The sequence below is a fragment of the Dysidea avara genome, chromosome 15, assembly GCF_963678975.1.
Source record: "Dysidea avara chromosome 15, odDysAvar1.4, whole genome shotgun sequence".
Taxonomy (NCBI): Eukaryota; Metazoa; Porifera; class Demospongiae; order Dictyoceratida; family Dysideidae; genus Dysidea; species Dysidea avara.
Genome location: NC_089286.1, coordinates 14,118,620 through 14,142,625, shown reverse-complemented (window position 1 = coordinate 14,142,625; position 24,006 = coordinate 14,118,620). Strand labels below are relative to the sequence as shown.

The following is a 24,006-nucleotide window of genomic DNA, read 5'->3' as shown; positions in this document are numbered from 1 at the left end:
AATCCCCAAGCTTTGGGGATTGCCAGAACAAAACAGCTATACTGCATCCACCAGACCCTTTCTCTTCCCGACCGAATACAAAATAAGAAAAAGTGGTCCGGCTGCGCGAGAATAGATGATATGGGTGCATGGTGGCATGGAGCAAATGTGATAGTATCAACTAACCTAATGGCTATATACACTATACGCTAGAATATATATGCAGCAGTCACCCTCCCCAAGGCCTAGCAGTCAAGTTGAGTCCTTCTGTTTGCAACAGTGGCTGTGCCCTGCTAACTGTTTTCACAAAGTAACTCATGTGTAGTTATTTAATAGCATATTTGTAGTATCAATTGTAGTTTAAAAACAACTCATTCGTATTTAAATGCTTACAATTACTTCAAATATCTTTGCTATAATAACATTATAGACTGGGGCGCATGCAATAAATTTTTTGTGTATGTTCAGGATTTATCCATAATTAAGTTTTTAGAAAATGGTGACAGAGTGGGAGGGCTGATTTAAGTATCTCACATTACTGGTAATTTAAGAGAAAGCGACTTAATTAGGAACAAGACAGGAGGTCTGTAAACGTGAAGTATTTCTTGTAGCATATCACCAAAGGTAGTTTTGGGGGTGTGTTATTTAGTATGAGCAACTTTAGGAGGCTGTAGTGCAAAGCGCGAGCTAGCAGCGGCCTAGTGACACTACTGTACAAATATGGGATACTATCCCATCTGTTACCATACACATTTCTTCTTCATCCAGGGCTTGTGTGCCCTGATGCAGGCAGGAATAGGCTGATAGCTAGAATTAACACGCCGGAAACTACCCTATTCAATGTGACAGCAAGTATCATCCCAACAAAATAGTATGCTTTGACATCTTACAGACCTCCTGTCGTGTTGCTAAGTCGCTTTCCCATATAAGTTAGCAGTAATCTGAGATTGTTAAAACAGCCTTTCCGCACTACTAAAAACAATTTTTACGGATAGATTCTGAGCATATACAGAAAGTTAATTGCGTGCACCCCACTGCAGAAGGTCTACACTGTAAAATCTGAACAAGAGTTTGAGACAGCTTGTCAACGCATTTGTTTCATACTACTTTGAAGTACTGGGGAGTGTATAAACAGTGGAATGGACTACTGGAATGGTGGAATGAAAATTTTAAAAGTTCATCACATCCAAATAAGGGCTCAAATTCCTGAAAGCCAGCCCAATTACATACTTTCAGCATTCTTGTGGCTCATGTACGGGAGTGTATAATCAGTCGTGAGTTTACTTTTTTTCCGAGCGCTTAAAAAAGGGTTGGCCACGCCAGACTATATTATAGCATCGTAGGCACTCAGTTGAACTGGTAGATTTTGCTTACAACCCACAATCGATTAGATCATGGCACAAGGGAAAGAATTTCTATGAATTTTTTTCAGGACTTGTCTGTTTACTGTCATGAAAGTAATAGCAACATCACCCCATACAGTATAAAAGCAATCCAGTGGTAAGCATTGGGTTGGGTAGGGTGATTAGTCACTCAGCGTGGCACTGGCTATCAGCCTGCACAGGCAAATAGCCTGCACCAAGATATTATGCTCTGTGGTCAGGGCAATATCAGATACACAGACCAGAAAATTCCTTTGATCTACCCAAGCAGTGTTACATGTAAAATTATTTTCTGAAACAATAAAATCCTTCAGCAGCAAATGCGGCAGTTTAAAAAATTGATAAATTTTTATTGCAACTTGGTGGAATGGCTTAAGGTTGATCCAAAATATTTGGGCTTGCTAACCAATAAGTCTGTGGTCTTTTAAAGGCCTTGTTATGTTCTAAACCATAATACACTGTGTGCATATCATTTGTCATTCCAGTTTATAATACACTCTATATCTATATTTGTAGGTGGGTGGCTGGCATTGTTATTAACAACTCATCACCAACTAAAAACCATCACAACCATAAGATCCCTAGTCAAAGTGTAGTCTCCACGTTTGTCAAACACAACATTGTATCTGCTGTAAGTGCATCGCCTCGTTTGACAGCTGATGATTTAGCAGCAGGAAGAGGACTGCAATTCGTGCCAGGTGCAGTGGATACTGCAGCTACTAGCAAAGACAAGTTGAGAGTAATCAGGAAAAAGGCACTAGAAGATGGAGGTCACAGAAAAGGTATGTACACTCACTGCTTGCCTAAGGCTGAAACAATCATTACCTTTTCTGCGTTTTGAGTATTTTCTACTACTCAGTTTTTGCTTGCAATTAGGCTCATCATAATGTACGCTGGGTCATGAGATCTTAATAGATAAGTGAGCACCATTTTACTATACCAACACTAAAATGCTTAGTGAATATTCAAAGTTTGTTTCAAGTCTTATTTTTGATAACACTTGCTAAAAACTCTCTGGTGCAATAATATATACACAACATCTCTCTATAGGTCTAACTTCAATAGTGGACTTCAACGAAGCTTTGAAAAAGCTTGATGGGAAAGATCTGGAGAGAGACTCGAACCTGCAGCCATCCGATTTACGCTCGAACGCTTACAGGAGTCTACCAGGTGGTCAGGATGTTTTCTCCTTGTTATTTTCATGTAATTATATCCATAGGAATTCTAGAGAGTAACTCAATATTTCTAAGTACCCCAAGTAGAACCTAATGGACACTAGTTTATTTATTAATGCTTTACAGCACAAGTGCTGAAGGTCTGTAGGACACCTGGTCCTACAGCCTGCTCAAAGACTTTAGCTACATAAGGTGTGTTTGAAAAGTTGTAGAAAGGAGAAAAAATCCATGACTGGACCTAGGTAGCCTCGAACCTGCAGCCATCCGATTTACGCTTGAACGCTTACAGAGTTTGTTTGTTAATGCTCATCCTTTCACACCCTCATTCATTGTTTGTAAATGCAGATCAGGGGAAGCCATCAGAGAACAGGCTATAAAGAAAAGGTTGCAGAGAAAGAGACCCCAACTTCCTACTGATCCAACAGCAATTTACGGCCCTCCTGACAAACAGCAACATTTTGATGATTTTCAAACAGGCAAGAAGAAAACAAAAGTTGACAAGCCAAAAATTGGTTCAAAGGTCAAGGCTAAATATGACCAACATTGGTACAGTGGAGTGCTTACTGCCTACAACAAGGACATTGACCAATGGACAATATACTTTGAAGAAGACAACTACACAGACTACATTATATTTCCAGACAAGGATGTAAAGCTACAATAATTATTCTAGCATGACAGCACTAATTCTAGAATGTGTGACATTTAGTTATTTTGTTCAATACTGGCCAGACTGAACTGAATACATGCATGCATATAATAGTTAGACACCAAGACCAAGGGAACTAAGCGATTTAGTAACCCTGATGGCCCGAGGCTGTAGCGTCCCGAGCGCAGCGAGGGCGCTACTAAGGGCCAGAAGGGTTACTAAATCGCTTAGTTCCCGTTGGTCGCGGTGTCTAACTTATTTAGACTATGGTTTAAAGTACATACCTTTATAGCCAGAGCATTAGGGTGGCGTGAAAGAGCAATGCAGAACAGCAGAACGGTTTCTTCCTGAAGTCCTTACAGCGCCCACAAAAATAATTATTCGACCGGTAACCAGAGTAACGGCTAGAGCTATACTAGATATGCCGCTTAGTCTACTATTTCTCCAGAATTATTCACAGAACACGGAGAAGAATTGTATTACAGTATTATCAAGTACTCCAGTGTACCTTTCGTGTTATAATTATTTTTCACGTACAAAATTGCCTGAGGGCGGGTTACTAAATGAACATGTGTAGGTGACTAAATGAGCATGTCAGGTGACTAAGTGATTTAGTAACCCTCTAAATGAGCTATATCATAGTCTAACTGAAGATATCGTCTGGTTTTACCAACAGCACATGTACGTATACTGTATACACACAAATTGTTAGTGATTAATTCATCTGTTAAAATTTATGATTGGGCCACTTTTTAAAACCAGGTAGATGCCCTAGTCTTGCATGGCCAGGCCACAACTTTCTCATCACAGCACTTATTGAATTATCAGCACCTGCTCAAAAAGGGTCTTTCTCATTTGCATAGTCTAACTGGATTTCACATCCCAGACAAAGAGCCGGGTGGTAATGAAGCTTTCATCATCATACGTATGTTTACAGATAAAGAATGAGCCACAACTGTAAAAGATAAGTTCATCTGAGGTGATCAGAGCCGGTTCTCGAGTCGAGGATACTTCATGTGACATGATAGATGACACAGCATCCTTGATTATATTTATTAAAGAAGACTCGCATTTTCTAGCATTTAATTACCAACCCTTTCTACTGTTGTCAGGAAGTATCTTCGGCTCGAGTATCACCTCTGATTGCCTCAGAAAAAAATTGCCTCAGATAAACTCATCTTTTACACTCGTGGCTTGTTCTTTACTCGTAAATATACGTATGATGGGGAAAGCTTCATTAACATCCCGCTTTTGTTCTGGGGTGGAAAATCCAGTTTGACTATGCGATTGAGATCAGACCTTTTTTCAAGGATGCGCTTATAATCTCTAATCAATAAGCGCCACCCTGAGAAATTAGGGTCTGGCCATGCATGACTAGTGCGCACCCATAGCCAACCAAAGTGTGGGAGTGCACCTGGTTTATTGAAAATTGGTTAGCTCAAAACCGTGTGTTTGCATGTCTATCCACCCACGTGAGCAAGCAGACTTTTGAGATGCAGAAAATAAGTCCTTTAACGACTTTTAACATTCCACAGTATTAGCAGCTGTGGGCAAATAGTGTTGGTTTTAATTTTTTTCATTAATACCCCAAGGTGGTTGGGGGTGTTAGAAACCAGTAGCCTATGCTATATCCAGACCCCTTTTAGTCCCTACCCATAGATACTCTACCCCCACAGGGATTGAAAAACGGCCGTTTTAATACCTATATCCACACCTCCGTTGACAGCTTTCTATACTGGATAGATCTTATTCTGCCATGACTAATCTTCCCAGTGCCGGTGTAATAACAAGCCAGTCACCAAGTAACAGAAGGAAGACGGACCTCGCTGTACCTACTTGGTCAAAAAACAAGGAAACTCATGCACGTTCAACTGAAATAGTATTTTTATCCATTTGACACGTGACATCATTTTCAAAGATCAAACCTCTGGCCTTCAATATTTCAGTGGAGTTTCTAACTAAGTTGGTTCGATTCATTAATGCTTTCACTGTCAGGAAACAAAGCAACAAGTTGAACAAGCTACTAAGTGTTATGCTACAGCTAGCAAAAGAAGACCTGGGTAAACGATAATTCCCAAAAAACACCCTTGTGATAGAGGCAGCTATTTGCCACTATGCTAGTTTGTTTTGTTGTATCAATTTACCTAAGCAGTGTAAAGTTGAGTTTCCTACTCACTGCCATTTGAAAGTTGAAGCTAGCAGAGGTCTGAGTGCTGCCAAAGCAATAATTGTCCTCAGAGCCGTTTGACGGCGTTAACAAGAGGCTGACAATGATGCCTTGTCAAAAGAAACACATTGGAACCTAGAATAGTGATAGAATTCGATGTATTGCAAGTATAAGAAATTTAACATCAATTAAGTTGACAAAGGGTAGTCACTTCAATACTTCCTGTGCAAACACTTACAAGCGGGATCAAGATTCAATCAAGCGATCTAGGCCCCTTTATACAGTGTATCAAGTAATCAAGACGCCTGAAATAATGGCGATCAAGCACCTTTATAAGCCAACTTTTAATAACATGAGAATTTACTAGGCCTGTACAGTTTACGATCAAGAATCAAGGCTTGTTAAAAGATGAAGTCAAGCGATGAAGGGGGAATTTTAATGATCAAAATTATTGATCCCGGTCGCAAGTGTATCAACAGACAGTATGGAAGTGACTACTCCTTGGTGGAGGTGGTTCCATTTTTTGTATGGGCAGTCGTGTAGTTTCCAATCCCTGGGGGGTACAGAAGAGACTACAGTCCCCAGGCTTACTATTAGCAAAGGGACATGCGCTAGATTAAGCCAGGGGGTGGTATTAACACCACCAATTATTATTTCTATTGGTATCAACCTCACGAGTTGGAGACAGGCTAACTCGGGCTATGTAACTTCCTTAACACCAGGACCATGCCAGGACTAAGACTTTTAATGTTGTGTAGAACCTTAACAAATACATGATAACACAATTGCTTACTTTTTTCACAAAGAAAAGCGGAGAAACAATCCTTTCCCAGTCTGCCGAGAAACACCATCTTATCATAACCACGTGAGGTCACGTGCTAATGAAGCTGTTGATCACGTGAGGTACATTAAAAGTACGTACAATCTCCCCGTACTACGTGCGGTGAAGCTTACGTACAATTTCTCCGTAGTATAAAGGGTATTGCTTACGTAAAATTACCCCGTAATATATATGGTGCACTTTACATAAAGTTTCCCCATATATGATAAGGAATTTAACATGTTTTTATGTACTTATATGTAGGACCTTCCTGCGGTTTTAGTGACGCTACAAACTTGCTAAGTAATAGAATATGCAAATTTCATAAAACTTACGGGTTTTCAAGGTAGGCACTGCGTAAATTACTGTGGTCCTTAAAGGGTTAAATTCTCTTTCATCTCGGTGCTGCTTTAGGCTCTCCTTCCTTTGTCGCCTCCTTTGTAGAGAAACAAGTAACATCTTGGATCAAAGAGTTGCAGCAGCTGTCAGACATCTCTGTTACCCATCCTCAAGCTGCATTTGCTGCATTTACACATGGATTTATAGGCAAGTGGAATTTTCTAATGAGATGCACTCCTAATGTTCAACCTTAACTCCCCTAGAAGAAACCATTCGTTGTAGATTTTTGCCCAACTTGACTGGTCAACCATCGTTTAGTGATATTGAACGAAACCTGTTTGCTCTGTCAACCAGACTGGGAGGTCTGGGGGTTGTCGATCCTGTCAATTACTCATTATTTCAGTATGCTGCTTCCGTTAGGGTTACCACTCCTCTAGTTCACCTTATTATACAGCAGTCTCATGCTTACTCAGTTGAGGTGTTGTCTTCACAGATTGAGGCAAGGAGAACAATTTTGGATACGCACCACCAGTCTATCATCAACTCCCGTGATACTCTGCTACATGTGCTATCACCATCATTACATAGATCGATCATGGTATCTTCTGAAAAGGGCTCCTGTAGCTGGGTGGCTGCTCTACCTTTATCTGACCATGGTTTTTGTTTACACAAAGGTGCTTTTCGTGACGCCTTGTGTCTTCGATATGGCTAGCGACCACCACTGTTGCCTTCCAATTGTGTGTGTGGCAAGCTATTCTCTGTTGAGCATGCCCTTTGTTGTCCCCTTTGTTGTCCCTGTGGTGGTCTCCCTATAGTCCGTCATAACGAGCTTCGAGACATTACTGCTGGATTATTAGCTGAGCTGTGTCATAGTGTTGAAGTTGAACCATCCTTACAGCCATTCTCAGGAGAATCTTTTCAGTATAGATCGGCTAATGTTGAGGATGGGGCCCGTCTTGATGTTGTGGCCAATGGTTTTTGGGAACGCGGTCAGAAGGCATACTTTGATGTAAAGGTGTTTAATCCTTTTGCTCCCACACACTGTTCAGTGTCTTTACCCCAGTGTTACAGGCGTGCGGAGCTAGAGAAGAAGAGGAAATATGAAGAAAGGATCCGTGAGGTGGAGCATGGGACATTCTCTCCCTTAGTGTTTTCATGTACTGGAGGCATGGGACCCCTGGCCACAGTAGTGTACAAGAGAATAGCCACTCTGCTGTCAGAAAAAAATGGACAGTCTTACAGCATGACCCTACACTGGTTAAGATGTAAACTGAGTTTTTCACTACTTTGTGCAGCCATCACTTGTTTGAGAGGTTCTAGATTTTCCTACCACCGCTTTAGCTTTAAAGAGTCTGCAGCTATTGACCTTGTTTGTGCAGAGGGTAGGATTAGCTCATTTGACTGACTTTATCTTTTGTTAAGTAATAGTTATAACTTCTCAATGTGAATTTCTTTCAGGTGATGTATAATGTTTTATAATTGCTCAAAGGAAAAGGTCGAACCACAAAAATGTAGCTTTTTCCTTTGATCTTAATTTTCAAAAAGATGTATTCTTTAATTAAATATATTTTTGGTTTACATGTTGCTCTAATACCCATCATTCACCACTGTGAGTTTAAAGTTGGGACCAATAGTGGATCATGAGTTATAAGTGTTAATGTGTAACATTGCAATCACTGCTGTTTGTATGGTATTTTTACAGTGTAATTTCCAATACCAATTGCGAATAACCTTATATTAGTATGTCGCAAATCATTTTATGCATTAAAATAGTTAGGGTTTGTATTGATAAGGGCTCACTTCACTGAAACCATACTAACAGACCACTTTTAAAGCTAAGAAAGTTGGAGCAATAATAAGGCGGCCTAATAAAGGAATCACTGATTATATTTTTGCTGTAAGTTCAGTGTCCTATAAAATAGAGGTGGCTACTATAACAAGGTGGTCCTATTATAGAGGTACAGTAGCTATATTTATAGGGGATTTACTGTACAACTAATGATATTCCAATCTATTCACCTTTTCAGGTTTTAAAGTAAGTTCTAGCAGCCTCTATATTGGTACACAAAGATGAAGTCACAGAAATGGACTATGTACATGGCACCTACTTGGCACCTACTTTTAATAGTGGTAAAATCTGATTGAATGTTTTCATCCAGAGTGCCAACCACTGCAAGAACACTCCGTATCAGCAAGGCATTAAAATCCTTGTTAGATGCATCATCAAACCTGTCAAGCAATTTCACTGAAAACAGCATTATTAGCCAATAACTTTAATATACTTTGCTAAATAGTTCCATTCCACATCTTGTTCAGTACCGCTTGTACAAAATTACTGCAACAAGCTCACTTTTGATAACATATACACCTTTACCCTGCTTCTACTGATGGTAGAGAACTGTTGATAGGTGATGATTGGTGTTGATAAAGTCAAGCCTTTGCTCTGAGAGATGCATCTGTGTAATATAAATAATACAGTGGAACCTCTCTAAGAAGGACACCATTTTAGTAGAGCAGCTAAGCAAAAATATCGTTCACTTTTTGATAAAAACACCAAACTTGGTACAACATTTGCTTAATTCATACTATTTCATATTAGATACGGTGCCATTAAAATTACCAATCATATCACGCTCAGAAAACCTGACAAGCAAAATGAATAGAAAGAGTATGGAGAAGCCATATAAGTTCCCCGAGCTAGCTCAATAGTGAATACACTTAAACTTTGTATCTGAATGGACAAGCAAGGGATGATCATATCCACAAGCTAGTCAAAGGAAGTGCCCATCCAGGTCATTAGTTTGCCATGTTAAGCACAGTAGGTCATGGTATATGAAGCCATAGATGTACAATACATTAGATCGTGCCTGTGCTTTTAACACTGAAATATTGGTTCCATTAGAAGTGGTTTTAATGCCATGTATGGTTTCCTGGTCAGCTATAAATGGCCTTACAACCTAGTTTAAAAGTTTCAAAACATGCCATAAGGCAATGATTTTGGTGTGGCACCATATCTCAAATGATTTAATATACTCTACTCAACTTCCACAGAAAATTTGGTGCTTTTATCACAAAGTGAACGATTCTGTTGATTAGCTGCTCTACTATATGGGGGTTAATTTTTATCCCTTGTAAAGAGATGTCAGGGTATATAAAGTACTGCTTTCATTAATTTGGGACCTTGTCCTTTATAAAGAGGTTGTCTTCAGTTCAGGAGTGTCCTTTTAGAGGGGTTCCACTGTATTAAAAGTTGATGACAAGCTTCAGCACCTATCAAACATACTGGAGTATCCTGAGCTGTCTGACATACTTTTAACTGCATGGAATCTATCTGATTTTTGGCATATTAATGTGAATTTGTATAGTACTGATGTTCAGCAAGGTTTATCTTATTAATGTGAATTCAGAAATAGTTCTCCAGATAGGGTAGGTACCAATGCTAGTACAAATGTAAGATCAAACTCTCAATTTTGTTCAAGATTTCAGTTTTTAAGAATCGATTGCCAGATTAAATAACATTTTATTTCCGGAATGTGAAGGTCAATTATCATATTCGTACACACTGTATCTATTCTCTGTATCTATTCTTTTGCTATACAATGCATTTTAGTGCAAAAAGTACATACATAATTTTTATGTGTAATGATGTATTTGATATACTAGATGGGATCAATAATGATTTCCTCAAGGCATGACATGGTGTTCGGCTACTGTGTAGTTACTGCTGCTCTGGCTGATGGATCAATGCATGTGTAATCTGCATACCACGACAGCTGCATGTAGATTTGAGATCAGATGTCATTACATCAGATGTCATGTAATGACAACTTTTGTGGTCAGTGAAAATCTATTGTGTCACCTACACACCTATTTGGCATACTTTTGAATAATTCCTTTTTGAACATCATAGTAGGTATCTGAATGTAGAAGTATGAAATCAATAATAATTTGTTATAATTTCATTTTTGCTTTAGGCATAGTTGCTATAGTGAAATCTGCACAAAATGGTGATATCAGGCATGTCAGATTACAGTATTTATCTTTGCTGTCCAATGAATCATTGTTGAAAACCAAGTTGACGAGGGGAAGTCATACCTTGTTCAGTTCCTGGGTTATCAAGGTATTCATGTGTATTTGTGTTAGGCAATAGTATTTGGTACTTATAAAAGAAAAGATATGACATTGTGTCTATATCATTTTTAATACCACGTTTTCAGTTTAGAACTTGATACCTACACTGTACAGAAACTTTCTTACTCCTTGCAATTTCAGTATAAGTGTAAACCGTAAAGCGTGACCACGTGACTTGTAGGCGCGAGTGCGCGGGGCGGTTCAAACTAAATTAACCATTAAAAGACTTGATTATTAGTCAGGTAGCACATGCTCATCCCCCAGATACTCGATCCATCAAGGCTCAGGTTCACCAACACCGGCGTGAGGCTTCTAAGAAACGGGCTCTTGAGATCAGAAATGGTCTCTCTTCACAGCTTCAAAGAGCTATTGATCTGAATAGTGAACCTGGAGCCTCTTCTTGGCTTCTGGCTTTACCACTGCAAGACCAGGGTTACCATCTGACAAAGCAGGAGTTCTGGGATGCTCTTCACCTGCGTTATGGATGGACTTTACTGAATACTCCTAGCCACTGTGTGTGTGGCTTGCCTTTCACTGCTGATCATGCAATGATCTGTCGACATGGTGGTTTGACTTTTGTTCGCCACAATGACCTGCGTGATACAACTGCTGAATTACTTTCAAATGTTTGTACTACTGTTGCAATTGAGCCACCACTTCAATCCCTGAGTGGCGAAGAACTTACCCCTCGATCAGCTAACTGCCAAGATGATGCCAGGGCTGACATTCATGCACGCGGATTTTGGGGGCGGCGGCAAAGTGCCTTTTTCGATGTAAGGGTTTTTCACCCAAACGCACAAAGCTACCGCAATGTTTCGATACCATCTGTGTATAGGCGTCATGAGATGCAGAAGAAGAGGGAGTATGGTGACCATGTCCGTGAGGTGGAGTTTGCATCTTTTACTCCATTGGTGTTTGCCACAACTGGGGGCATGGGGAAGGAAGCCATCACATTTTATCGCCGGCTTGCTGAGCTCCTTTCCAAACGTAGTGCTTTATCGTGCAGTAGTACCTTGGCGTGGATTCGCTGTACCCTGTCTTTCTCCCTGTTGAGGTCAGCGACGATGTGCATCCGTGGAAGCCGCTCCATCTCATTTAGATCACCAGATGCTTCCCCGGAAATGGGCCTAACAAATGGCCCTAGGGACTTTTAGATGTCCCGCTTTTCAGTTCTTGTCCAGCACGTTTGCCTCTTGTGCTGGGGGTGGTAGGAAAGGGCATTACATCTAGCCCGGGAAAAAAAATTAACGATAGTTATGTCGAGCTATGAACCTAAAAGAACTAGTGCGTACTCCAAAGATTTACGATGGCGCTTGGTTTATCAATGGTTAGGATTGGGGTTTACGTTTAAAACCATTGCGAGCAACTTAGTTGATCCATCTACTGTCCTTCGAACAGTTGAACTATTTTTGAGCAGTGGTGACGTAGAGAAAAAGAAATATGAAGCAAGCAATTTGAAAAGAAAAGTGACAGATGAATTGAGGTATTTTATGATGCATGTGGTACTAGATACTCCAGGAATAATGCTTCATGAAATACAAAAGGAAATTGAAAATGCTTTTAACATGGATATCACTATTTGCAGGGCTCTGCACCAATTAAATTTTTCTAGAATGAAAATGCGTATTGCAGCCACACAACAAGATGATCTGCTGCGATCATATTTTACCAGTGAAATTGCTTTCTACAAAGCTAACATGTTTGTGTTCCTTGATGAAACTGGGACGGACAGAAGAGATGCAATCCGCAAATATGGATATGGCTGGAGAGGCAAACCAATTGTAGCTAATAAGTTACTATTTAGAGGTCAACACCTTTCCACTTTGGCTTTAATGAGTACTGCAGGCTTGCTGGATTGCATGACTGTGAGTGGTGGGGTTAATGGCGATGTATTTTATGAATTTATTCATACTAAACTTCTACCCCATTTGAACCCATTTGATGGATCTAGTGCACAGTCAATAGTGATTATGGACAATGCATTAATTCATTCAGTGAATGGCATTGTCGAAATGATTCAACAAGTTGGAGCAATTGTAATGTTTCTCCCACCTTACTCACCAGATTTCAACCCCATAGAGGAGATGTTTTCTAAGGTGAAAAAAACTATAAAGTGGTATGAGAAGAGCTTGCAAAGTAATGAAATGGATTTGAAAACTGTTATACAATGCGCATTCTGCCATGTGACACCTGAAGATTGCTGTGGATGGATTGCTAGCTCTGGTATTTATCAACTTTAATATAAGTATAAAATGTATTACATGTTTTATCATTGTGAAACAACATTTTTAATAATCATGAACACAGTTGTCACTGTTTTACATGGTTTGATATCACTCAAGGGATTAATGCGTCAACTTTCTAAGTGAATCCAATACTAGCTGCTTTTGTTCCTTAAACTCGTCTTGAGTAAGGACATTTTGTTCTAATAAAGCTTGAAGTTCCCGCAGCTCCTGTAATTTCCTCATTCTAAGGTCTGAAATTTTACTGGGAGATATTCCAACATAGCTATGTGGAGTAGATGATGTAGCGTTACTTGTACTGTTGCTATTATTCTCAATTAGCACCGAGAAGCTGGTGGATGGGCACTTCACGGCATCTGCAAGTGTATTCATTGCGCCAGTAATAGCTTCCGCTAAAGATTGCTTCGATTTCCTAGGCTGGTTGATCAGAAATTCTGGAATTTCATCTTTGCTTTTATGTTTGTCAGTCATTAGTAGACGTGCCCAACATCTTAGTTGCGGAAGTGAATACTTGCTCCCATGTTTCTCCTTCAGCTCTTTGTACACTTCATCTAGCTCATCCTCAATTTGTTGCCGCTTAGATGGTGGTTCAGGTTCATCTGATTTCTTCTGGCGTTTGTTATCCGAGGCATACTGCTTATCCCGTGCATCACACCATAACAAAAGAAATTTTGATTGGGAGAGGCTTTGATTCATATTCCCCAGATCTTGTTTGCAAACTAACCAATATTTTGTAGATTGCTTTCCTAGAACATATCCCACTTTAAAATCCCTTGTTTCAGGTAACATACTGCTGACCTCGTTCATCAGTGTGGTCTTCAATTCAGAGATCGTACAGAATGTTCCATGAAAGCTGTGGACATCCCGAATTATAAAATCATTCCTTTCAGTGGATTTATAATTTTAACTCTGTAATCATATTCCTAAAATGAGAGATGAAATGGTGAAGAAATCTATCCAAATCATTTATTTACTTTACAGTATGAATTATGCATACATCACATCAACCACAAACATTATATAGTTAAGTGAAACATTATATAGTTAAAGTGAAAAAATTTTAAAAAACTTCAGCCCATATTTTTGTTGTGTGGGAACGAAACAAGCATGAAATCTTACCTTACCCTAATAATAACAACCAAAATATTCATTAATGTTCTGGCATATTGCTGTGCAAGCACATGTAGCTGTAAGCTTCTTGCGTGATTTTCTACAGGGCAGATTATATCAATTCTGAGCAGCCATGACTTCCAAATTACACAGAACGGTTCTCAGAACGTTGGTGTAGTCTGTGTACACAAACTGTGTAACCCCAACTATGTGTTTGAAACACCTGAAGCATATAAAAGTGTAGGTCCTCAAAAATCATGGGCACAATAAAAGCTTAAATTTTCTGTTCTATGTAGGGATGACAGTATCAACTTATTATGGCTTCAAGTTGTAACCATAACCTCGGCACCGTTCTATCCAGTCCATGAGATGGCCAAAGTCAGTAGAGTGTTGAAATTAGTGGATTATAGCAATGTTATGTTAAGCACTGCGTGGGTAAGATAGATGCACTACTTGGTACCGAACTTACGCACAGCCGGCACCAAGTGCCCAGTACTGATAACTCACTTGTGTACTGATATTTTTCACAATTCATTGTTGTGGCACATAATCCAGAACCAATATGATAAATTGAAGGCTACGATATTATCTACTTTACCAGTTAGGCACAGAAGGGTGAACACCAAAGGCTGAGACTGTACACAAGCCGGCCATGATTCACAATGGCTCCTGGGCTATGGGTAAACACCTCGAACAGGCTCTGCCTTCTGTGTACACCCTCCAGTGCCTAACTGGTAAAGTAGATAATAACATAACAATGGAAATTAATTATTATTTCAATACATAATCCTTGTGGTAGGCCTCTCACATTCTGAACAATTATTATTATTATTATTTATTGTTAATCAGCAGGACCCTCCAGGGGTATAATGCTGATGTGCAATTACATGTGTACAATTTCAATTAGTTACTTAACTATATAAGTATGTACAATTACGACAAGTTACTTAATTATATACATATGTACAATTACAATAATAAACTATAAAAATATATACAATTACGATAAGTTACGTAAACATATACATATAACCGACACAAGTGTAAAACTTACGGGAACGTCTTCTTCAAGCTCAATCTCCAACGACAGACAGGTAAAATCATCAAAGTCATACTCGGGATCCATCATTATGGCGCTAACGATCACGTGATAGACTAATGAGAAAGCAAGAGCATCCGGTTGTGGGTTTGACTGAGTGAAGCTGTACACGAGACGAGACGAGATGGAGACGACCTCAGATGTCATCGGGTACGAAGAGGCTTAACAAGAGGCGAGGAGACGGCAGAGACGGGGTAAGCAGGTTTGATTGTTACGAATGACGCTTTACGGATTACACTTTACGATTTTAAATTGCAAGTTGTCATAAAGTTTCTGTATACTGCAAATTGAACTAGTGTCATTGTAAATTGTTTCTTGTTTTATCATTTAGAAAATCAGAATAGTAAGGGGCGTAAACGAGATAGAATAAGATATTCCTAGGCAGAACCATAGGTTTAATATCAATCAGTTTGTACAAATGAATTTTTATAATTGATTAGAAATCTCTTACAATCGATAATGTATCAAAGAAGATGAAGAGTCCTGAAAAGGATGATGGATCAAAGAAAGCAAAATCTTTAAAAAGAGACAGCAAATTGAAGAGATCTGAATCTTTTCAGACAGATGAATCCAAAAAAGCCAATAAGAAGGTGTGTGCTGTGACAACTTGTGGATCAGTGAATGTAAATAATTGTTGTAGGTGAAGTTGAAAAAAAAAAAAATTTTGAAGGAACACCTCTTTTTTCATTTGTTGGAAATTCAGTAAGATGACTGTCTAAATTTAGAATCCTTTCCATGCATATTATTTTTATTTAATTTAGACAGCTTTTCCATTAAAGCTATTAAATTTTTTAAAACTATGCTTGCATAATAACCTTTAAAGTATTTTGTGGCATGTGTATTAGTAGTGGTGTAGTAGTGTGTACAGTAGTAGTGTGTACAGAAGTATAGTAGTGTGTACAGTAGTGTAATAGTGTGTACAGTAGTGTAGTAGTGTGTACAGTAGTGTAATAGTGTGTACAGTAGTGTAGTAGTATGTACTAGAGGTGTACCGATAGAGAAATTTTAAACCAATCCGATATATTCCGATATACCACGCCTAAATGCCGATACCGATCCGATATAGTCATAATGAAAAAAATCTGTAAATACAGTTGAATGATTTATTGTATTATTATATTATCTCTTATTGTTGTATTGTTAATCATGACACTTTACACAAATTACACTGTTCTGTGTTTTTATAGGTTCAAGTATGTTCCATCGAAAGTAAGTTACGCTTTAAGAAAGTGAGCATCTCTAATCTTTTTGCCAACAAACATCGTCTCCTATTGCTGTCAATGATTCCAGCATCACTAAATAAAGACTCGGATGCAACTGAGGATGGAGGGGTAGACAAATATTTTCTAGCCAATGCTGCTAATACAGAATAGCGTTGTTCATTGCTCTTCCAATACTCCATGGGGTTCTTAAAAAGGTAAGTTTTGGGTTTATCTATGACAGGTTCATGTATGTAGTCATTGATCATAGCTGACATTTTATCCTTGAAGTTTATAGAGGGTGTTGGGCCTGGTACCTTGGCACGTTTTTTGATGGTTGTTTGGTAAGAGTCATACACACAACCCTTTATTTTAGTAGGCTCCATAGAAGTACTAGTAGTAGATTGTATAGAATTTAGAAGATCTCAGCTGTGAATCGCATGGCCCATTTGATGGATTGCTATGTCCCTGATCTTCATTATCTTGTTGTTCAATTGGTATCTCAGAATCTGATTCACATACCTGTATCAATCGATCAATGGCAGACTGAGTTGTTTCTGCGTCATAAAACTTATTTTTAAACCTTGGATCAAGTAGGGTAGCAAGAAGGTAAGTATCATTAGAGTAGACCTGCTCAAATCGAGAGTCGAGTGATGACAATATTTCATCTTTGATAGTTAGGATGCCCCTAAACTTGTCTGCAGTCTTTGGCTAACTTGAGTCCAGTTCCATCTTTAAAATCTTTAGGAATGGTATGACCTGTGACACCATAGCTACGTTGCATGGGCTCCAACAATTTGCTAATTCTTCATACTTATCGATGTGAACTCGCTGTAAATGATATCGTAAGTTACTCGTGTTAAACTTCTTAGTAGTCGTTCCTCCACAACTAATATACTCGCCGCAAGTTCCACACACAGCTTTTCTAGAATTGTTTGGATCAACAGTGAAGTAATCCCAGATAAGGCTTCTTTTCTTGGACATTCTTCGACCACATGTTAACTCTTCAATTACACAAAGAAAAAAACTTTATCGTGCGCGCTCTACGCATAATTATATCGTTATATCGGATCGGTTTTTAGCATGATATCAGTTTTTTTGATATGAGTAAAAGTCTTCATATCGGTCACCAATACAATATATATTGGTATATCGGTACACCTCTAGTATGTACAGTAGTGTAGTAGTATGTACAGTAGTGTAGTAGTATGTACAGACAGTAGTGTAGTAGTTTGGTAATGTTTATTACTCAGTTTTGTTTTTTTATTGTCATCCATGGCACCAATACATGTCCAACCTAATGGGGTAAGACGTGCCACTGACTTGCCAGGTGCTCCACAAATATCTTTAATTGAAAAATGGAGGTCTGCACAATCAAGGCCAATCAACACATCCACTGTTGGTTGTGAGCCACACTGTCTATGTTCTCTCTCTGAATTACTGTCAATAAACACCTTTGTAAACCTTGTCTCTGCTGTTGCCTTTTCCCTCTTTAAGTCACTTACTGTTTGTTCAAGCTGTATGGTCTGAAATCCTCTATCAGAAAGGCCATTCTCTGGCTTCTTGTTGTTGACCTTTTCCTTTAACCATCTCTGCTACTAGAAAGTTCCTTGTTCTGAAGACCTGTTCGCCAATGGCGATCGAAAAAGCCAACGCGGGTGGCCACAACTCTAGTCTACATATATATAAACGTACTTATACACCTTACTAGTCTGGTGCCATCTTAGCCCAGATTAAACTGTAGTCCACTTCGACAATGACTCAATACAACAAATATATTCTAAATAATACTAACCTTTACGTTCGATTGTGGTAACCAGTTTTGTCATGCCACTAGATTCGAGTTTAGCCAGTGTGAATAGTAAGAATTAGACTAGTATTGTTTAGTAGTTAGGTTTTGTTTACTTAAACCGTCTATTTAGCAGTGTTTTTTTTGCTCGAGAGAATCACTATGGTGATTAGTCTGATGATCAGTATATATGGCACGCTGGCATGCTGAGCACTACATGATGAGAGTCGAACAGCGAATGCAGGTTAGTGATATAACACATAGCATACTAGCTTTCAAGATCTCAGGTGGCTGCAGTACTGCAGGGGGGACATCATCGCAACGTCTGGCTTGGTTACCCACAATTGATCTTAGAAACCTGGCCTTTATAAGTGTTACAGCTGTCTTGTGAGACTCTCCCCACCTATTAGGTGAGTGGTACATAACAGTTATACAGCGTGCACTCGTGGCTGTTGTATAACTATATAAAGTACAATATTTCCTACTGTTTGAAATACAATGAATATTAATCAGCAAATCACAAAAGTACATTACCACTAACACCAAAATTATCATCAAAAATTTTTAAACACTTAAATGCTATTAAGAGTTTTTGTTAGGTGGTTTTGCTGTTTCTCTTTTAGCCTGTGCTTCAAATCTCTGGCTCTATTGTCAATCGATTTGATGCACTCCTGCCAGACTGTTTTATAACAAGTGTCATAATCAAGGTCTTTCACTCATGTATTTTGAACACTTTACGCTCCACATATTTCATAATTTTAGGATCCAGTGAAGCCTTCTCGTGTGATCCATTAACCCAATAGTTTAACCACGTGTCTAGATCAACCAGTTCTTGCACTAATCCTGGTGCCTTGACTTATGCTTCGTCAAAACTTGGACAAGTTGGCATGATGGTATTAGTTCTTCAACTCCAAATTGTTATATTTATGTTGTGCTATCACTGCAATGTACTTCTAAGTCATCTAATGATGTGCTATTATAACTTACAGTGGAACAGTTGCCTTGGCCAATATCTTGGTCATAATAAGAAAGTAGCTGTTTTAGACTGGTGGACTAGTGTATAAACTTCTCATTTGAAGAACTTAAGGCCTGGTGGTTTTATGGAGAGCTAGCTGTTAAGAGAGTACCAATTTGATACGTAGCAATTCAGAAATATTTTGTAATCCTGTACATTACATTGATTACTAAGGAAGTTTAACTCCAACAAACTGCTTTAGAGCACAAATAATGGAACAGAGGTATCTTAACTATTGTATAGTTTATCTATAGCATATTCCTAGGCAACTTTTCTGGGAAAAGCCTCATAGCTCTTAAGTTTCATTCAAGTATTAGAGGGTTACGTCCTCTTTCAACTCAAAATAGTTTGCTTATTGGCAACTCAAAACTCTTCTAAGTTTCATTCGTGTATTAGAGGGTTATGAACTTGGAAGAGTTTTAAGGTTGATCTGAATACATTTATGGGCTTGTTTATGCAAAACCAACGCTGCCAAGCTGCAATTGAGCAGGCTTCCAGGTGCTACCAAAACTTTTAAATTTGGATGAAGTATGGCAACGATAACGTCGCTGGAGCTGACACGCATGTTAGAAGAAGACAGCGACTGGAATGATTCGGATGAAGAATGTCACCGTGGCGATAGATACGATTCTGATGATGATTTAGTCGACAACAATGGTGCTGAAGATTGTCCACTTGATTTCATCGAGCGATACGAGGTATTTCATTGTGTTTCAAGTTGTAACAGAGCTGGAAGCACTTATTTCTTTGCACATGTTCTTTACCGTCTGGTCCCGAGGTGATTCAAAGTGAATACAATTTTTTGACAGCGTCGTACTTATCTATTCAGTGCAAGAGACATTTGTACTATGTTTTTATTAGTGTTATGGCAGCCCTTGTTAATCTTACAATTAGTTTTACAGATGTATGAGGCTGATTTCCAAGACTGGGGACCACCTCCAAGTGATTTTGTGGACAAAACTGTAAAGCCCTTACAGTTAGAGGCTAGAATCGTTGAAGGTGACAATGACAGAGAGGTGGAACAGATGGCTAATGTTGATGTATGTGAATAATATGTTTGTTCACTGTATATAGCTACTACTTAATTTGTTAGACTTGCCAAGAAACCCTAGAGGCTGGTGTTATGAGTAGTGAAATACAGCAACTGGTATGTTCCAATTGTTTTGTAAGCACTTGTAAATAAGCTTACTCTTATAGGATGCTGATGTTGACATTGAGAGCGTCACAAAATTAAAAATGTATGGAACTTTATACAGAGAGTAATGGGAAAGATTACCAAAATGCTGATAACAACATGTGTCTACATCGAATTATAACTTACAAACCTTAGCAGTTGTTGTGGTGAAATTATTTATGGAACTAATCTCTCCCATACAAAGTCCCCCACTATCACAGCCAATTTTGTTTTGTGATGTCATTGTGGATAAGGGAATAATCACTTACCTGACCTCATTGTGGGCACCTGATTAGTAAAGGATTCCACGCCCCACATATAGGTATATTTATCAATACAATTAAACATTCCTTCTGGTGTGAAGTCATACATCTCCTGGCCCATGGTTTGGTCCGTACTATCACTCATAGCAGACTCGACGGTGTCCATGAAAGTACTATCCTGCAACTCCGGCTGGGCGGCACGTGTAGGCTTCGCGCTGTTGGATTTCCACTTCCTTAAAGGGACGTTGCTCCATAAATGGCTTTCTTCACAGTAAAACTGTTGTTTGCGGCGGTAAAAGGTCGTATTTGGAACGACGCATTGACAATGGGGGCAATATTTGTCTCTGTCTCTTGACGGTTCTAATATTTCCGACTCACAGGTCGTAGACTCTTGACTGCGTGACTGTTCCGCCATCATAGATTGGGTGAAGTTTGTGAGCTTGTGATGAATCCATAAATCAAAGAGGATGTTCAACTGACCGCTTTCTTCACAGTAAAACTGTTGTTTGTGGCGGTAAAAGGTCGTATTTGGAACGACGCATTGACAATGGGGGCAATATTTGTCTCTGTCTCTTGACGGTTCTAATATTTCCGACTCACAGGTCATAGATTCTTGACTGTGTGACTGTTCCGCCATCATAGCACCACAAAATAATGCGCGCTTAACTGCATGCATCTAATCAAAAACGGAGAAGCATGACTGCTCAGGGAAACCGGTGGACCAGTAGCACGGATATTGTTCTAAACTGTGATAATGGGATTCAGCTACAGTGAACGTATTTCATCGTGCGAACATAAAGAACGGTATATAGAGAATGTACGTACTAATGTTGTAAATTTCCTGTGGGTGTTGAGTCAACACAGATTGAATTATAATTATCCAACTAGCCATTTCTCTTGTGAATTGCAATAGATCAAAACTTACTCTCAAACCTGCCATATGTAGAACAACTTTTATCATACCAAGTTATTCAATCTGAACAGGATCATCACTACTTACAGCAGGATTTAAATTATATTATTCAGTGGCACTGGCAAATGTGTCATACTTACCTGTTCAAGATCTACCTCTCCACCTGAATGTCATTACAACATTGATAATACAATGCTAAATCGCACAAGCCAACACTTATATCTGGAGTTTTATTTCATTCTCAAACGTCATTCTCAACACATATTAACAATATAGTAAGTAATGCAACAAAGTCACTAAACTTTGTGCGGTGTAATCTCAATAAATGTGAAGAGTCTGTAAAATCTGCTGCTTACCTTGGATTAATTTGCCCAAAATTGGAGTATGCATCTGCAGTTTGGGATTCGCACCTATCAAAAGACGTCAATGCCATTGAAAGAGTACAAAGAATCGCAGCAAGATGGGCGAAATTTATTGAAGAATGGGAAGATATTAAGACAGTTCACAACACTGATAGACTAACCAGCGCTTTATTAACATCAGTACTATTTGATGCATAAGTGTATGCATACGAAATTTGGTACCATTTTGTATTGCAAAGGTGATATATTAGCCACCTTGTCTTGGGCACTTAGCAATTTACAGCTAGCAAATATGTGTTGGATCAAACCTTGACAACTTGAGAGCAGCACTGCTCAAATGAGTAATCTTCCACAAGATGGCTTTGTCAGATACTACAATCACTATTTATTTGCACTGGATGTTTCTTATTTCAAATCCATTGGCAAAGTAAAAGTTCTAAACGATTTCTTTCAACATGCATCATTTGTGACCGAATCTGAAAAAACGAGGCTTCCACACACATCTAGTTTTATAACTTTGAGAGATCATAACTCAATGTAGGAATATGCAATCAGCTTCCAATTTTCACCTGTAATTTTGTAGTGTTATTAAAGTATTGTATGTAAATTTCAGGCCAATAGCATGCTGGAAGGTCATGTTACAGTTGGTCAAACCCAAAGAATTGGATGTGTGTGGAAGCCTGGTTTTGTCAATTTTGGTCACATTTATATAGCTGGATCTAATATGCCTGGGAGTCTACAGAACACTACACAAAGCAACAAAGAAATATCTTTCATACAGCTTGTGGGGGCATTTTATTTCAAAAAGCACTTGAATGCAAGGGACACACATCTGTACAATTAACCTTCAACCAAGAGAAAAACACGAGAAGTGGTTGCAGAAAATTAGAGAGGTAATTAGTGATCGTATACTAAATGAAGAAGACAGGGAACTTACCTTTTCATCTCTCTGGCACCATTGGCAGAGATCCTGCTGGATAAGTCAGCTGTAGGAGCAATCTCGTCAACATGACATCTTTATGGCTTTGCCATCACCAGAGAGCAGTGGCTGGCTATTACAGAACAACGGTACTTACACAATTGACTGGGAGGCATCAGAGAATCAAACGTAACATTGAATTTTAACTAAAGGATGCAGTTGTAAAAAGGGCTGCATAACACTTACTTGTGGTTGCAAGAAAAGATCATTAACTTATGCATGACTATAATACATGCACTAGCCTAATACAACAAAGTAAACCTTAAAATGCCGACATGTTTGGACACTGATCATGAAATACAAACTAAGTGGCTTCTAAAAACAAAGCCAAAAGCAATTATACTAAGGTTGTCACTTAGCTACAATTGGCAATGATGACAATTACTAGAAAGCAATGCAACAGCGGGATAGATATTAAGTAGAGTATGCAGACAATTGTAATAATGAATAATAGCAATGACTAATGTAGATTTTGTTGGTATTTTGGCACATGCAGGGGACCAGAAACCGGTATACCAATTGGAGTGGCCTAAACTGGACAGTGCGTTCATCCGTGAAGATTACATTACCAAACTCTTCCCTGCTCCTTGCAGCAAATAAGTCATTTTTCTGATTTAGCTTAAGAAAGAAACACAAGATAATCATGATACTGTATATTGACAGCACAATGCAACTACTTACATCTCACAATAATTGGCAGTACTGTGGTCTTGTACCCACCCAACCAAATTCTCTCCTCTCACGTTTTATTGTGGTTTGCAAAACTTCTAAACCTGGCCAATTTTCTTGAAGCATATTTCAGATTCCTTGATTTCGGTTTGTTATTGTTTCTAAGGCAATCATCTAAAGTTTCGCATTTCACTTGATAGGATTCTTGGTCACTTCTGTTTTGGCTAACCATTCACTGTATCTGTAACGTAAATGAATTCACTGAAAATATTTTAAACAGCATCTGTCAGTGTATTACTCCTCCAACCCTTCCTCTAGCATATGTACAAATTTTTGCAGATTGCTAAAGTAAAATACATTTCATGTTAAGATATTGGCCATTACATTGCTGCACATAGTCTACAATGTTTAAATTATGCTGATAAGATGTATATGAATAGAGAACAGTTTATATACCACAATGATTTCTTGCCCTTATAGTATGGGGTTATGATGTGGATTAATCACAACTAAACACCTCATAGTTGGACCAACTTAGCATACAAGACC

General features: G+C 38.7%; 2 protein-coding genes across 2 annotated transcripts; both read left to right on the top strand.

Moving 5' to 3' along the window:
* The first annotated feature begins 11,898 nt into the window (after positions 1 to 11,898).
* LOC136245342 (uncharacterized) lies at positions 11,899 to 12,882 on the top strand. Its single transcript, XM_066036821.1, has one exon. It carries the CDS (start codon positions 11,899 to 11,901, stop codon positions 12,880 to 12,882), a length of 984 nt encoding a protein of 327 aa, XP_065892893.1.
* A 6,705-nt stretch (positions 12,883 to 19,587) lies between these two features.
* On the top strand, positions 19,588 to 20,360 carry LOC136245341 (uncharacterized). Its single transcript, XM_066036820.1, has 4 exons — positions 19,588 to 19,795; positions 20,000 to 20,137; positions 20,191 to 20,244; positions 20,295 to 20,360. The coding sequence occupies exons 1-4, from the start codon at positions 19,628 to 19,630 to the stop codon at positions 20,358 to 20,360; spliced, it is 426 nt and encodes a 141-aa protein (XP_065892892.1). The 5' UTR covers positions 19,588 to 19,627.
* Positions 20,361 to 24,006: the final 3,646 nt, after the last annotated feature.